At 34.3% G+C, this 18477-nt stretch overlaps 1 protein-coding gene across 1 annotated transcript; it reads left to right on the plus strand.

Annotated features, from left to right (window-relative positions):
- Nucleotides 1-7713: 7713 nt before the first annotated feature.
- LOC148192528 (uncharacterized) lies at nucleotides 7714-9178 on the plus strand. The gene is made up of 3 exons (XM_088099221.1): nucleotides 7714-8196; nucleotides 8532-8615; nucleotides 8732-9178. The coding sequence occupies exons 1-3, from the start codon at nucleotides 7714-7716 to the stop codon at nucleotides 9176-9178; spliced, it is 1014 nt and encodes a 337-aa protein (XP_087955347.1).
- The last annotated feature ends 9299 nt before the right edge of the window (nucleotides 9179-18477 follow it).

Raw genomic sequence — 18477 nt, forward strand, 5'->3', positions numbered from 1 at the left:
ATCTTTCACATATATGAGAAGCCAAACGCAAAGGGTTAATGATTTAGCTGCACTCAGGATTACATAAATAAGAAGAAAAAATTAGCATACATACATTGAGTTCAGTTATCTCTATTGCAAAGATATACCTGAAATTATAATTTTAAGTCATATTGACGTGATATAAATTGAAGATCATAAAATTTTAAATAAACATCATAACAAAAAAAATTTTTTATCCGAAAGATAATATTAATATTCTCAAGTCTTTTTTCATAAGATGTTGTTCTCTTTATTAAGATTTTCTAAATCCATTATTTCTAATATGAACAAACGATTGAGATGTCTCGAAAGATATAATGAATTTGTGTAAAGAAAATTATTAGAAAGATATATATATATATAGAACACTTTTAATTTAACTTATATAAATTGTAAACGATATTGAGTTTATGAATTTCTTTTCTTATATAATATTTAACTGTTATTTCCTTATATTATATCTCTAAGTAAATATGTATAATAAATATAACAGTTAATAAATAGTGTATATTCATAAAATAAGTTTTATTTACCGAAGTCTAATTAATTATTATTTAGATGGACTTAGATTAACTAGGTCCGAAATACTTATCGTTGACTAACATTCCTTATCCTATTTTAACAAGTGATTCTATTTTAGATAAAGATCATCTTGTTTTAAGTAGACAACATAATTTAGGTTTTGGATTATACAATTAATAATTAAATAAAATTTATAAAATAAAAAAAAAATTCCTATAACAAATAGAAACTTAAATTAAAACCAATGTTGGGTAACATTTGCAATGGCTATTGTCGCAACCGGGATCGCGACGGGACGGCAACCCGAAATACAAACGAGTTTGGGAAAAAGGTTTTGGAGTCGCCACCATAATTTATATGGAAAAACTATGGAAAAACCAAAAAAATAAAACATGGTCTACGAAAAAGAGATTTTCAGGTTCGGGAATCGGTTACGCGTAAGGAAGGTGTTAGCACCCTATCGCGCCTGCCCAAAGGCAGTACCTTTAATTAAATATGTAAAGTTAACGTGGTCTTGCAAAAATGTTAATTTTCCCTAAACAAAGTAATAAAAATAAAATAAAACAAATTATTAAAAAAAACAAAAAAAGATTTTTGTTTTATGAACCCGACAAGAATTGACCTTGGTCCTAAGTACATCCATTTATAATGGACAATCAGGGATCACGTAGTTCTTTATGTAGAAAAGGTTTGTGAGTTTGTTTGAAAAATTATTGATTGATTTGGATGTTTTGAAATAATGAATTTGAAAAAGATTTGGTTTAAACAAGATTGATATTCTTTTTTTGGTTTTTGGAGATTTTGTATTTTTTATTTATTTGAAAAATGTGGAAAAAAAGAAAGAAACCGACCATGGCCGACACATACTTATAAAAGAAATTTTGATTTAAAAAAAACATTATTTGTGTGTAGAAAGAAAAAAAAATATTTTTAAGAAAACTTCAGAGAGTACAATAAAAAGAGGAAAATAATAGTGTAGAGATGACATACCTTTTTAGCTTTTTCCTCCTTTCATGATCTCTTTTGACAGAGTTCCTCCAACCTGAGAACTTACTTCTTTTTTTTTTCTATATTTTTCAATACTCTTGCTATCTCTCCATTTTTCAAAATATTTCTCTCTCCCTTTTTTCCAGATCCCCTCTCTCTATGGCGGAGTGTGTATTTATATACACACATTGCAATAATATGGAAATCTTGCCTTAATCGTGAATTAATTGATAATAAAACAAAAAAGGGAAAGAATTGCTCTAGTAAAAAAAGAAAGAAATGTCATGGTTTCCAGAAAACAAAGTTAAATAATATTCAAAACATTGATTATCATTATTGTCAGAAAATCATATTTTCCTCTTTAAAAGCAACTGATGCAACAAATTATATTAATATACTATTTTCGTTATTGCTTATAATTATTAGCATAATATTAATTCGAATTATTACCATACTAAACTAACATTTCAAAAATTTGATATTAAAGTTATTATTTTATCCCTTTTTACCCACCATTAATTATTATTCTCTTATCTTTTATTATTTTTTTAAATATTTACTTACCGGACGAAATTGGGTGTTGACAGCTATAACCTTAAAATGCTTATGTTATAACATAATTTTACATTGTGGTAATAGTTAATTTAGTGCTTCATATGTCATAATCGCTAAAGAATCAACATGCAAAAAAAATGGTTAAATAAGAAAAGTAGCTCCTCACGATAACAATTGCAAAAAACAGTTATATTTATGGCCATGAGTTAAGTATTGAAAGAATTTTCAAGAATAAATCAACTAACCGTTGGTGAAATCAAATGGTGTGGTAAACATTCAAAACAATATAAAAGACATGGGAAAAGTTGTCCATGAACACTTATAAATGAAAAAAAAAAAAAGTGAATAATATAAACTTTTTATAAACTAAATTAGATTTATATATAAATTTAAAAAAAATATTTGAGAAAATTAAAAATTATTACAAATTAAATTATATATAAATTATTTTAATTTATCAAGAGGTTATTCATTTTCAATTTTAATTTCTTTTTCTAAAAGTGTTGACATTCATCCAGAGATACGAATCGAGTATGCTTGACAAAGTTTTTCATAAAGGTTTATAAGAGAAGGAAAACAATATAAAAAATGAAACAAGTTACATCATAAATTAAAAAAAATAAAATAAAACTTGGAGATTCTATAAGAAGTAATTTTTGCATATGAAAAAAGAGTATATTTTGATAGAAGGAAAAAGGCTGTTTGACACCGATTTACCATTAAAATAGTTTTAATAAAAATGATTCTTTTATATTTTTAAAGAAAAAGAGATAATAAAGGATATTAGTGAAAGATAATGTTAAACTAATGTAAGATAATTTTTGTGTTAAAGTACCCTTCTTCTTAATGGAAATGAGAGTATATTGGGGTAACTGAGAGGGTAAGATTTGTGAAAATAAAAATAAAAACGAGACACCACTGCTATAAACTTAACTAATGTAAAACATATTTTCTATATTGATTTATACTTTAATTGATATAAAAAAAATAGATGAATTATGTAAAGTGTTCCATGATAATATCACTACATTTTTCCTAATTTATTTAGTTCATAATCAATTATGTGCTCTAAAATATATTTTGTGTGATGGAAAGATAAATTGGGAAGTTGAATTTTCTTAACAAAAATTAATTAATAATTAATATTCACAGATTATTCGTTAACCGTGGGATATAATGGTTCAACTACGTAATTGGTTCGTCATAATATTTTCCAGGGTTTTGCGGGATTGTTCTATTACATAATATTTTATTTTTTTTTATCAAAAGGAGTATTTAGTGAATATTATCCCATTAAAATAATTAGTTATAATATTGTCTTTGGATAAGGAACTTTATAATTTATAAGATATTAAAATATATTAAATTTGAATTAATTTTTTTTTAAATTATTTATTTTCAAATGTTTTTAATAAAATAATTTAAATTTAGTTAGTTTCTCTTTTTGGATAAAATATTTTAATTTAGTAAGTTTAGGATCATAAGGTTAGATTAAGCTAATCTTGACTAGAGTTAAGTCAAGTTGTCCAAAATCTAAGTTAGATTACTTTGGTTCGATAAGTTGTACCGAGTATATCCGACCTTGATCAAGTTCATTGTCCTAGGTATAGAGTCGATCATATTCCAAATGGAGTCAATCTAAGTGCAAATTAAGCCAAGTCAGTTTAGGTCCAAGTTTATATGAGTAGAGGCAAGCTTACACTAAATCAAAGCACGACAAGTCCATGTTTATTTGAGTCAAGGTAGAGTCATATTCATCCAAGTTAAACTAGACCTAAGTTAGTCATAGTTTGATTAAGACTAGGTTGAGTTGAGTCCACGTTAGCCGGTCAAGTTGGCCAGAAAAAGTTGAGTCAAGTCAAGTTGACCTAGGCCCAGGTCAAAATGGGTTAGTCCAAGATGAGTTGGAACAATCCACGTTCATCATAGTTTCGCTTAACCTACTTTTAGTGAAGTTAAACTACATACATGTATGTCTTATTTTGATTAAGATCAAGTTAGACCTAACATGATCAAAACCTTGTCAAACCAAGTCTAAGTTATGTCAAGTTAATCCTAACCTAAGCCAAGCTAAGTAAGTCTAGGTTTGGTCGAGTCAAGTCAACCTAGGTGGGTCAAGTTGTGACCTAGGTACAAGTCGAGCCAAGTTGGCCCAAGTTGCTTAAGCCAAGTTAATATAGATCTAAGTTGAGTTAGGATCACATTCAACCAAGTTGGGCTAAGCTCATATCAAGTCAAGTTTGATCAAGTGCAAGTTAAGTCAGATTGGATTCAACTCCGACCTAGACCAATTGAGTTAGATTTGAGCCAATTATGTTGAGTTTGTGCTAGGTCGTAACATCAAGTTAGGATCATTAAGGTTGATTCCACATTAAATCAAGCCAATTATATTCTAGTCCAAGTTGAGTCAGATTGACCTAAACCTATGTTTGACCTAGACTACAAAGATCAAAATATAAATTTTAAAATATGAATAATTTCAAAATTTTACTTTTTATACTGGAATTTAAAATTCTTTAGTTCTTGTAATTTAGTTACTCTAATAATCAAATTTTAGAATTTCAATTTTTTTATTTGAACAAATATATTTTAGGCTTAATACCCTATTTTGTCCCCAGTTTCATTCGAAAATATCAAATTAGTCCATCCTTTAAAAAATGCGTCAATCACGTCCTCACTTAATAAAATTTGTATCAATGAAATCCTTTCTGTTAAATCCGTACAAACGACGTTAATTATTTTTCTCTTTCTTTAATTAACGCCGTTTGTACGGATTTAACGGAAGGGATTTCATTGATGCAAATTTTATTAAGTGAGGACGTAATTGACGCATTTTTTAAAGGATGGACTAATTTGATATTTTCGAACGAAACTGGGACAAAGTAGAGTATTAAGCCTATATTTATTATAAAGCATTTCAAATTGTTTTAAAAACATTTGCTCGCTTAAATTAATTGACAATACACTGGATGAGCAACGCTTAACCATTGTTGCGATTCACCTTGACAAGGAGGTAGTTCTTTGGTATCAAATGATGTCTCACACTAATCCTTGGGTCTCATGGACTAGCTTTACTAGAGCTCTCAAGCTCTAGTCTGGACCCTCACCATAAGAATGTCCTAGGTCTGATTTGTTTAAGTTGATGCAAATTGGCTCTGTTATGGATTATTATGTTCAGTTTATTGCCTTGGTTAATCGTGTCCATGGTGTCACCTCCGAAGCTTTGCTTGATTGCTTCATCGGCAACTTGAAACTTGAAATTTGTCTCGATGTAGTAGCTCAAAGTCCCATTAATTTAATGCGATCTGTCTCACTAGCAAAGTTGTATGAAGAAAAATACCTCTATAAACCCAAATTATATCATCCTTTCCCTACTTCTAAACTGCACAACCCCAATACAGGCCCTCCCATGTCCCAAACAGTGAAGTCCATCAGCCTACCTGCACTCCTTCCGACATCCCCAAATTCGACCTTCAAACCTTACAATGTGAAGAAATTATCACCCGCTGAAGTTCAACTCCATAGAGAGAAGGGGTTGTTTTTTACGTGTGATGAGAAATTCTTCCCTACTCATAAATGCCCCAATAAACAACAGTTATTTCTGTAAATTGTTTGTGATGACAATTTGCAGGTTGAACCTGAACCACCAGACCCCAATTCCCAGTTGGATCCTATGAATAATCTTGAGCACCACTTGTCTTTTAATGCATTAAAAGGGTATTCTGGTCTAGGCACAATGAGATTTCAAGGCTTTATCCATGGCATAATGATTCCTGTTCTGCTTGACAATGGCAGCTTCGATAATTTTCTCCAACCACGATTAGCTTCCTGCCTTAAATTAGTCAATCCCAAATTTTCATGTGTTGGTAGGAAATGGAAATTCTTTAATTGCTAAAGGGTTAGTGAGCAAGCTGAAAGTAATGATTCAAGGACATTCCTTCCAACTACCAACCTATCTTTTTTTGTTACTGATGCTGATTTAGTTCTGGGAGCTCCTTGGCTTGCCACTCTTTGATTACAGCACACTGACTTTAAAATTTTACTTGGACAACAAATTTGTTACACTTTATGGAGACAAATCCATCACAGCCAGCCCAATACAGTTCAATCATTTAAGAAGGATGTCTCATATGAAGGCTATTCCAACACTCTTTACATCACAGGACCAACCTATATTTTGTCCTCAGGAGGAGGGGTTGGAGATACCTTCCGACATGGACCCTCAATTAGCTAGATTGTTGCATCTGTATAAACCAGTCTTCGCTGTTCCAAAAGGATTACCACCTCACAGGTCTCAAAACCATGTTATTCCCTTGATGCAAGGTACCGACCCTGTAAGAGTGAGACCATATAGATACCCTCATAGTCAAAAGTTGTGCAGCTTGAAAAAATGATCTAGGATATGTTAGATGAAGGGCTCATTCTTCCAATCGTTTTGGTAAAGGAAAAAGATGGCACATGGTGGTTTTGTACAGATTATAGGGTTGTAAATGTAATCACTGTTAAGGATAGTTTTCATATTCCTACGATGGACGAACTCCTTAATGAATTACATGGAGCAAAATTTTTCTCTAAATTGGATCTCTAGTCTGGTTATAATCAAATTCGGATGAAAGAGGAGGATAGATATAAAACGACTTTTAGAACTCACTAAGGCCACTATGAATGGCTCGTAATGCCCTTTGGTTTATCTAATGCACCAACAACATTTCAATGTTTGATGAATGATGTTTTCAATGGATTGTTGAAGAAGTTTGTGTTGGTTTTTTTCTTTATGATATTTTGGTCTAAAACTCCTCTTGGAATTCTCATTTATAACACTTGGAAACTGTCTTGCAACTACTGCTTCAGCATCAACTATATGCTCGCCTATCTAAATGTTCATTTGGCTTGCAAAATGTGGATTATTTGGGCCATTCAATTTCAGGATCTGGGTTGTCCATGGACAAAGACAAGGTTACAATTGTGATGGATTGGCTGACTCCTATTAATATCAAACAACTGAGAGGGTTTTTGGACCTCACCGGATACTACAGAAGATTTATTAGGGGATATGCATCTATCATTGCACCTTTGACCAACATGCTAAAGAGAGATAATTTTCAGTGGAGCAAGGAGGCCTTAACAACATTTGATTCCCTCAAAATTGCCATGACACAAACTCTTGTCTTAGCCTTACCTTATTTTGAGAAACCCTTCACCTTGGAGACTAATGTCCAGCTTAGGCATAGGGGCTATTTTAAGCCAAGATAATCACCCTATTTTTTTTTTCTCTAAGAAATTAACTCCGACTTTGCAGAAGAAGTCAGCGTACACCAGAGCATTTTATGCCACCACTGATGCGATTGCCAAATTTCGACACTATATGCTGGACATAAATTGTGATTAAAACAAACGAAAAAAGTTTGAGAAGCTTAACAGACCAAGCCATTCAAAACTCCGAAGCAGCAAGCTTGGCTTCACAAACTACTTGGCTATGATTTTACCATTGAGTATAAACCTAGTAAAGACAACATTCCTTCTGATTCATTATCCAGGTCTTTTCATATGGCATGGTCTCAGCCTCATTTTCCTATAGTTACCAGAATTAAACATGTCTTACTTTAGGATGATAAATTGAAAAAAGTAATGGAGTTATGTTTGACACAAAAAAACAATGATCCACATTACATGGTGTCAGATGGTCTATTATATTGGAAGGGTCGATTGGTTTTCCCCGATGATCTTGCTCTTAAACAACAAATTGTACATGAATGCCACAATTCTTTAATTGGTGGCCATGCGGGATATACTAGAACACTAGCTCGAGTTCTTGCCCAATTTCATTGGCAGGGTATACATAAGTTCATAAAGGATCACGTACAAAATTGTTTAGTGTGTCAACAAGCAAAAACTGCCACTACAGCCCCCGCAAGACTTTTGCAGCCTTTACCTATTCCAAATATGGTTTGGGAGGATGTTGCAATGGATTTCATTACTGGCTTACCTCTGTCCCATGGGTACACCATCATTATGGTTGTAGTTGATCAACTATCCAAGTATGCTCATTTTGTTGGCTTGAGGGCAGATTATTCTAACAAGGTTGTAGCTTACAACTTCATGACTACAGCTGTAAAATTACATGGCATTCCTAAGACAATTGTTTTTTATCGATACAAAGTCTTTACTAGTCAATTTTGGCAACAATTGTTTAAATTGAGTGGCACATCCTCAACATGTCTACAACTTACCATCTATAGTCTGATGGTCAATCTAAAGCTATCAATAAATGCCTCGAAATGTATCTAAGAGTTTCACTTTTGATAGTCTTAAGGATGGTATAACTTATTACCATGGGCCGAATATTGGTACAACACAACTTACAATACTACCATTGTATGACTCCTTTCTAGATGGTGTATCAGAGAGAACCTCCTCAAATACTAAAATACACTCCTACTATCTAGGACTCCACTGTTGTTCAAGATCAATTGATACTCAGAGATGCTACATTAGCTCAACTAAAAGCTAATTTACAAAGAGCTCAGCAGGTAATGAAGAAATATGCTGACAAGAAAAGAATCCCTAAGGAATTGTTATGGGTAATATGGTGTTGGTCAAGCTGCAACCTTATAGGCAACACACTATTACTTTGCGAAAATATCAGAAGCTCAGTTTACGGTACTTTGGTCCTTTTCCAGTGGTGGAACAGATTGGTGCAGTTGCATACAAGTTACTATTGCCTCCTTCAACCAAAATCCACCCAGTATTTCACATATCCCAACTCAAAATTTGCCATGGAAATCATACTCAACGATATGTTCCTTTACCACTCACTGTTAACGAGCAATCCCCTATAATTCAACCCTTAAACATCCTACACACTCGTGTTATTTTAAGGGGACAACAACAGATTCAACAATTGTTAATTCAGTGGGAAGGTATGGATGACTCTCAGGCTACATGGGAGGATAAAGATGCTTTCATAGCTGCATATCCATTCTTCGACCTTGAGGACAATGTTGTTTTTAAAAAGGAAGGAATTGTAATAGATGAAAAAGAGGTGGGACCAAAAGGAAGGGCTAAGTGCAGGAGAAGCACACTTGTGAAGTAGGTTAGCTCAAAATTACGTGGATTTGAGTGTTGACAAAGAGTACAAATTCTGTTAGAGGAAAGAGGAAAGGGGAAGAAAAGAAAACTTGACCCATCTCTCTGGAAAATTCTATCTGTGACTTTCTATTATGGTTGTTTATTTGCTTTTCATTTGTATCCTGACTATCCATGGTAGTAGGAAAAGAAAAAAATAGAATTTGCCATCAATAAACAATTCACTGATATTCCATATTACATTGTTTATTAACGGTTCTGATACATTTCCCATAACAGTAAAAGTAAGGTTTAGTAGCCTATTTTGTTTCTAGTTTTGGTGAATAATGTCAATTCAGTCTCTCGTTTTAAAAGTGTTTGAAATTGGACCTCACTTAGTAAATTTTGTTTCAACGAAGTCTTTTCCATTAAATAGGAACAAACAGAGTTAAGGGATTGATGATCTGACATAGTGTAGTGACAACGTGTCAATTTAAAGTTGTATGTGTGGTGACATGTTAATGTATTAGAGGTTGACGTAAGATTGAGTGTTTTTAAACTTCATCCAATTAGAGATATTTTTTGAAGGAGACGATGCATATGCTTCTGGACGCGCAACTGAAAATCCTTGTAAGAAAACAAACGCAAATTCTTCACACCCCCAAAATCCCATCTTCCTCCTCTTCCAATTTCTTCCTCTCAACCCTCCTCTTCACCATCACCAACAATGTCACCACCACCACCCCAAAAACTAAAATTGACCCAATAACAACCCCACTCAAAACCTTCCAATCAAACACCTTCCTCCTAGATCCCCCGCTCGGAACCCTAACATGCAAAACCCCACTCTCACCATTGGCGGTTAAATTCTGAAAATCCAAAAGCGAACCATAAAATTTCTTGCATAACCCACTATGCTTTTCGGAACTCAACCCAACGCACCCACAATCACCTAAGCACTTGCACTCGCAAAAGCTTCTAGATTTCCCCTTAACCAGACTCACATTCCCGAATCCAAACCTCACAGCTCCATGATCGTCAAACCCATCATCCCCATCACACCCGGCGTCCACATGGTGACAACCTTGACAATAATCACCAGAACCCTACCCATGACCATCCAAAGGCTCAAACCCACTCACACACGAACAGATGTTGGATGCTTCCCCACTACAAACCTCGAACCCTCGTAGAGTCCCCGAACCTAGCATAGAGTTTTCAACATGAACTAAACATCTGCCAGGACCCCGATTGGCTATTCCATGAGTATTGCTTGACCTTCTCGAAGGGCTCCAAGCAGAACATCGTCAGCGGTCAGAAGCTCGTCTCGATGGCACGTTCGGAGAAACCGAAGGCCGTGGCAGGGGAGAACAGCGCAGGGAAGTGAAAGGCGTAGAGGTAGGTGAGCCACGTGTCCGAGGAGGAATAGAAGGTCTGCCATGAAACGACGCCGTCAGAAGTGAGGAGGACAAGTTTTCTGGAATCTAGAAGCTTGAGGGTGAGGTTGGTGGAAGTGGCGGCGGCGGTGGCGGATGTCCAGATAGTGGTGTTGAAGTGGGTTAGGAGTAACTGACTGGTTAATTGGGGTGAGTTCAAGGGATGAAGCAAGTTGGGAGGGAGAGGAATGGAGGCGGTTGGCGACCCAGATGGTGTGTTGAAATTTAAGAGTATTAGAGGCAGTTTTCAAATTCATGAAGAGTTACATTATTCATAAAGAGTTATAACCAATGAAGTGTTACAATTATTCATGAAGGGTTACAACCATTCATGAAAAGTAACTAATCAGAATTTGGTATCTCTTGGATTTGAAAAATGCCTGATCAATGTGACACTCGAGCATTGGCGAGGGCGGGGAGTGATCGTCGGTGCAAGAGGCACGAAATGCAAGAGGCACATACAAGGAGCGGCTCCTGGCAGACTTCTAGTGGGAGGGGCACATGGAAGAATCGAACATACACCAAAACGAGAGGGATCTAGAGACTGTATAGGTATGAGACTATACAGTTGAATGATAACTTAAAGAAATTGATTTGGCTACTAATTTCACCAAAATGCATTTGTTTTCGGTAGCGTAACCCATAAGAACTCCATGGTTAAACGTGCTTAGCCTGGAGTAATTAGGAATGGGTGAACTTCTGGGATGTTTCCCGGAAAGTGTGTGAGTGAGGACAAAGTCCCGGAAAGTGTGTGAGTGAGGAGAAAGCACATTGGAAAGTCTCGTGTTGATGTGTGGGGGCAGTCAATATTCCATGTAAGTTGTCGGGGCGTTACAATCAACATCTATATAAAGATCCTATATTTCAAGAAATTCAACAATTATGAATGCCCTCTTGTTTCAACCCCTATGGACCCCCTAGTTTAAAGATATTACCAAATCAAGACATATTGGTGTGAGACATAGTTATGTCCAAGGATTCATCAAAGATGGAATTAATATAGTAGATTTCGTACGGACAAAGTTTAATTTGGTGATGGATTTACTGAGGCATTGGCTAAAGATTCCATTTCCAGAATGAAAATGGAATAGGAATGGAGCCCACAATTAATCACAGAAACAGTTTACCAAAGAAATCAACCTATGTAAGTGCAAAGTTTGACCGCTTCAAGAAGTCAAGGGGGCATGACTTTGTTGCACTTATGAATAGATATGGATGCATGACCCTATTATGTCAAGTATAACAAGAATATGTAATTTATCTTACATGAAGAGTATCTTCAAGACTTCATTATGTATTATGTTGGTTCAATCGTTTCGACACCAATAAAATACAAATTCCTGAAATGTGTATTCTACTAAGTGAAAGTTCAAGTCTATGTACACTTTCATTTATGTGTAAGATTGCAATTATTAAATTGATGTTTGTGTTAAGTAATTATACAATACTCTCAAATGTGGAAGATTGTTAAAATTTAAGAGTATTAGAGACAGTTTTCAGATTCATGAAGAGTTACATTTATTCATGAAGAGTTATAACCAATGATGTGTTACAATTATTCATGAAGAGTTACAACCATTCATGAAAAGTTACAATCATTTATGAAGAAATGTACTAATCAAAATCTGGTATCTCTTAGATTTGAAAAATGTCTGATCAACATCTACATAAAGGGATCCTGTGCTCTATTGATGGACAGATAACAGTGACTTTCTCTACGTTCGGTCATTCACTACACAAATCAATTTGTGAGAATTTATTCTGTTTGACGTTAATACTAAGAGTGAGTATTATTGTTGTATTTCTTCTTATATCTTAAAAGCGGATTTCGTGATCCCCTTCACTCTATAAGGGACGAAATATTGCTTTTAGAAAAATGTGTATTCACGCTTAGAAGATTATATCAAGTCTACATTGTTGTTCATATTGTTTCCATAAGTTCTTGAAAAATTGTTCCAACATAGTGTTGGGGCTAGGCAAAGAGGTGTGGCGGATGGCGAGGTAGAATTTTGACGGGCATGGGCCTGGGAAGAAATTTAAGAAGCCAAGTTAGAAAGTGTTGTTGAGGTTTTGTAGAGTAGCGTTGTCTTGGAGAATGATGGTGGTGGAGAGGAGGAAGTGTGGAGAATGAGAATGAAGAGAAGAAAAAAAGAGGAACATTGGATGAAGTTTAAATTGACACCGAATCTTACGTCAACCTCTACTTCACTAACAAGTCACCACACATACAACTTTAAATTGACACGTTATCACTGCATTGTGTCAGATCATCAATCCCTTAACTTCATTTGGTTCTATTTAATGGAAAAGACTTTGTTGACGCAAAATTTACTAAGTAATGACCAATTTCAAACACTTTTAAAACAAGTGACTGAATTGACATTATTCACCAAAATTGGAACAAAATAGGCTATTAAACTTAAAATTAAAATTTGGAATAAATTATGAGATAAATCCTCTTGTAAAATCCTACTGCAAATACACTTATACGAAGTCAATTACAAATCAACAGTAAGATATCATTTATCGTCACTGTGAAAACAGGTTAAAACAACAAGAAGGTATGGTTGAATTATATTATTATTTTTTTTACAATAATTGGCAAGAACCACGTCTAATATTGTAAAAGAAAAAGCTTTAAGTCTAATGATTGATTAGACGCAATTTTGTTGAATGACTATGTGAAAAAGACTTTCGCAAACCTTATATAAAAAGTATTTCCCTCTTTGATGTTTAGAACACGCTAATATGAAATGGTTAAAAGATGAGAAACATTTAAAAAAATAACATTTTAGCACACATAATTTTAATATTTATTATATTATTTTTATTATTATTATTTTTTCCTTTTGAAAATTATAAAATGTTTATTCTTATAAAAATTATTTACTTTTATTAGATATGTCAAAAAAAATGTTAATATATGTGATATTCTTATTCAAATATTTATGATTTAAACTTTACATTGATTAAAATAAATTTTCAGGTTTGGAAATCACTTCGAAATTTCATAATTCGAAAGTCTAATTTTAAAAAAAAAAAACTACTTTTAGATTCGAAAGTCTAATTTTTTAAAAATTAATTATTTCTATATTGAACTTTTAGAATTTAAAAATGAATTTCGAATTGGATAATTCAAAAGTAATTATTCCAAAAAACATTTAGATTATATTCTCATATTACGCAATGATAAGACTAAGCACAAGAGTTATGGTAAGAAACATATAAGAAAAGTGAATTTCAAGTTAATTCAGTGGACTCAATCTCTTATTCTTATAGGCCTACATTATGTGTAATTAGTAAAATAAATTCATTTTTAATCTTGCATTTTAAACCAAGTATAAGACTTTTGGATATTGTATTAGATCTTGTTTTAGGCTTTGAGCCAAGTAGTATTATAGTTTTGGACATAGAAGGTTGGGCTTTGTGTGCATGAATTAAAGTTGGGTGTTTCTCCCTACACCATCATGTGCTACTCTCTGTATCTCTCCATTCCTGTTTTGCTCTTTAATAAAATTTTAATTTTTAGGGTTAATATTTTTCACCTTCCATCCACCCCATTAATTATCTATTAATGGTCCCGAATGCATGCAGCGCGCAGCCAAGCTCTTCTTCCTCTTTAACTTTCGACTTCCTCCTCTCATTGTTTCATTGTGCATTGCGTTGTGAGAGTGTGGTAGTGTTTCATTGTGTTGTGAGTGTGGTGACGCTGTGAGTGTGTTTCGTGGTGTGCTTAGTGGGAGGTTTCAAAGGTTGGTGGTTGTGCAAGGAACTGATCCAGAGTAATGCAGGTCGGTCTTGGTGGTGGTGCTTGAAGGTGGAGCGGTGAAAGTGTAGTGCAGCATCTCAGGTGCGTTAAAGAAAAGAAAATGAACCCTTAAACATATGTGAGCATCCGTCAGCGGATGTCAACATCCGTTGAAGGTAAAGAGACTTTATCTCAGATCTTCCACCCACCCACCCTATAAGATTGGGCCTTGCTCTCAATTTCTCGATCTTCTACTATGTAATCCTCAATCATTTTGATAAAGCGTGTGGCATGGCTAAATAGGTAATGGTTAATCATGATTTCTTACACTGAAATTTTCAAGTCAACTTGATTTCAACGTTTCTAACTTTCTTCATTTGTCAATCAATTAATTTTACTTTACTGTGAGATTCCCCTTCCATTTAACATTTTTGGATAAATAAGAACTTTATTTATTTATTTTTGGTATGTTCGGGAAGGACTTTTACTGTCTAGAATTCTATTTGACTTGGTATATGCCTTGTGTTAAGTAGATGTATCTTGAAAGGAGATGGGTGATTTTGTGAATTTCACTTGTTTGCCTTATTATGAGAATCTCTTTCCTTGAATTTATCGAGGATTTCAATTTGCACACTGTCGATAACATTATGAGTGTGCTGTCTTTGTAGGATTCTTCTCCCAATGTGTCCACCTCAACAATTGCTTCCTCAAAAGCCCTTCAAACATGAAAACAGATACGGTTAAGTGGGTTTCAGAATCAATATAAAGATGTGCTCCTGTTGTATCTATTCAGAACAGTGGAAGCCAAGCATGAATGCAAAAAAGAGAGAAACAAAATATTAGAAAACAAGGAATCATGTAAACCATGTAAGCCAATATGGATACGCCTGGATTGTTAACAAACAAATTAAAGTGTATTTTCCCAAAGGGAGAAAATCGCATTCTCGGTTAAATTTAACACTTCTAGGTCATCGAGTTCGGTACACAACTAATTAACTATATGTTACAGTTCAATAAAAAATACAAATTTTTGTTCCGATGAGTTACTAAATCTCTCCCAACACATCAACTTCATTTTTATCTTGGGAGAAAATCCAATTTTGCTGATTTATTGTAGCTGAACAGAAAAATTATCAGTTTGCTTCATAACATGATTTTGCAATGGCGGTAATCATGATACATTGCGGATGACAATCGTTTTTGGCCTTCGCAGGCTTTGTTCAGGCGATAGAACCAGCAGAATGACAGTGCACAAGCAAGCAGCAACAAAACAACACAAATCCAAAGAAAAAAACAACAATAATACACCCTAAACTAAACTACCAAACAAGGCAAGAATGGGGAAGAAAACCAACCTGGATGGAGACGATAACAAGTCGAACGAAATCTGGATCCACGTTCCTCGACGCTCCTCCACACCAAGGATCAACAGTAATGGAAGCAATGAAACCTAAAAGAAAAGTAGGGAAGAGACAAATGAAGGAAAAAGAAAGGAAAGGAAGAAGAAATGAGAGGAAGTGAAACGGAAAGGGGAAGAGAAGAATCCGTGAGAGATGGGGGTTGCAGCTGCGCAGTAAGTAAATAGTAGAAGTAGGGTTTTCAAATTAATTAAAAAATCCTAAATGGTAAAAGTAAAAAAGTTTTGACCTAAGGTTGGAATTGGAATTAAAAGAATTTAGAGAGGTGTAGGAAGCAGGTTGTGATGGTGGAGGGAGCAACACTCGTTAGAGTTGCTTAAGCTAGTTGGGTAACCAGCCTACCAACTAGCCTTATGAGAAGCATGACCTTGTCATTTAGCAAGTTAAACTAAAAGCATGACCCCTCTTGGTTCCAAATTTGAACATTAACTCAATTTTTCCTTCTCCTTTTCTAGACAATTTTAGGGTTTATTGGCATGTAAATAAAGACCTTCACCTCTTTTATTTTAATTTTGATATAGCAATGAGATGTTGCCAAAATTGTCATTCTATTTGTCTTGAAGTTTTCTCTACACTAATTCTCTTTTCTAGACTACTACTAGTCTAGTTTTTTTTCTTAGGAGTTAATCTCAACTCTCTAAGAAACTTACCATAGTTGAACCAATCACCTACAAACCTCTCATATTTTCAAGCTTTCGCACCATGCTCCATTCATTTCTCACATTGGATTCAAGATTGTTTAGAGAAAGACCATTATATAATATGAAATTCTTTTATTAATGTAATCTGGAGTATTATAGAAAAAAAAACAAAGCAATAAAAATGAATTCCATAGCTTTCATAATAAAAAAAGAGACAGAATACATGGTTGTTGTTGTTGAAAACAACAATGATAGCGGTGATGTTGATGAGGTCACAGTAGCAATATGGATCAATAGCATTATATATAAATCACATCCATGATATGTAAGTGTAAGATGTCTATATATTTTATAAGGATAATGATACTTTAACAACATAGTTTGACAACATTTTGACACGGGCTACATGTCAAAATTTAACTGGTCCACATGGAAATGAATTTACAAATGAAAAATGACGTGGAAAGGAAAATGGGCAAGGTTTCAATGGGTTTGATTTTCTCATTTCAAATTTCCAATATGAGGAAACCTTAGAGAGAGAACCCGAACTTTAGAGAGATTGTCGCTTTCGACCACCCACCCAACCTTAGAGAGAAGGACTTCCTTCCCACCCACCCATTCCCCCCGGAGTGTCGTTGTTACGTCTACCCACCGCTCCTCACCCACCCACCCTTTTTTGTGCCTCTTCCCTCCCACCCACCCATTTTTGTACATGTTCCCAAAAGCGTCCTCGGAGTGCCAGAGTGTTGCAGTTCACGAAAAGCCCTACCCACAGATTTTCCTCCCTCCCCCCACCGAGAAGCATTGGTGTTCACTAAAGCATGGTCGGACTCTCTTGTTGGAGTTGGTCAGACTGTCACTGTTGAAGGCATAATAATTGTTTCATATCACTTTTAAGTTCAATTATTATGTCATTTATATAGAATTTCATGGCCAAAGAACCATATTTAGTAAAACCCATGGTGCATAAACAACAATGGTAGCAAGGCAAAGTAAGTGGGTACTTCAGGCAAAGGTTTTTCATCACAGGCAGGTCAACTATGAAGATGACACTCATTTTGGAATGCCCAATTCATTTCTAATCATTTTTTGAACTTACAAATGATGTGGAACAAATTATTATGTCATTATATAGAATTCCATGGCCAATAAAATATTTAGTAAAACCAATGAAGCAGAAACAACAGTGGTAGCAAAGGCAAAGTAAAAAGGTACTTCAGACAAAGGTTTTTCACAAACAAGTCAACTTTGAAGATGACACTCATTTTGGAGTGCTTAATTTATTTCTAATCATTTTTTGAACTTAAAAGTGATGTGGAACAAATTATTATGCCATCTATATAGAATTCCATGGTCAAGGATCATATTTAGTAAACCCATGGTGTAGAAACAATAATGGTAGCAAAGGCTAAATAAGTTGGTACTTTAGGAAAATGTTTTGCACATGCAAGTCAACTATGAAGATCACACCCATTTTGGAGCGTCGAATTTATTTTTAATCATTTTTTCAAATTAAAAGTGATGTAGAACAAATTATTATGCCATTATATAGAATTCCATAGCCAAGGAACCATATTTAGTAAAATTCATGGTGTAGAAACAACAATGGTAGCAAAGGCAAAGTAAGTGGATACTTCAAGCAAAGGTTTTTCACAGGCAGGTCAACCATGAAATGACACTCATTTGGAGTGCCTAATTATTTCTAAAATTTTTTGAACTTAAAAGTGGTGCGGAACAAATTATTATAACATTTATATAGAATTTTATGGCCAAGGAACCATATCTAGTAAAACCCATGGTGCAGAAACAACAATGGTAGCAAAGGCAAAGTAAGTGAGTACTTCAAACAAAGGTTTTGCAGAGGCAGGTCAATTATGAAGATGACACTCATTTTTGGAGTGCCTAATTTATTTCTAATCATTTTTGGAACTTAAAAGTGTTGTGGAACAAATTATTATGCATCTATATATAATTTCATGGCCAAGGAACCATATTTAGTAAAACCGATGGTGCAGAAACAGAAATGGTAGCAATGGCAAAGTTAGTGGGACTTCAGGCAAGGTTTGCAACAAACCAGGTTAACT

Source organism: Vigna umbellata, chromosome 9, assembly GCF_029865625.1.
Source record: "Vigna umbellata cultivar VRB3 chromosome 9, Vumbellata_1.0, whole genome shotgun sequence".
Taxonomy (NCBI): Eukaryota; Viridiplantae; Streptophyta; class Magnoliopsida; order Fabales; family Fabaceae; genus Vigna; species Vigna umbellata.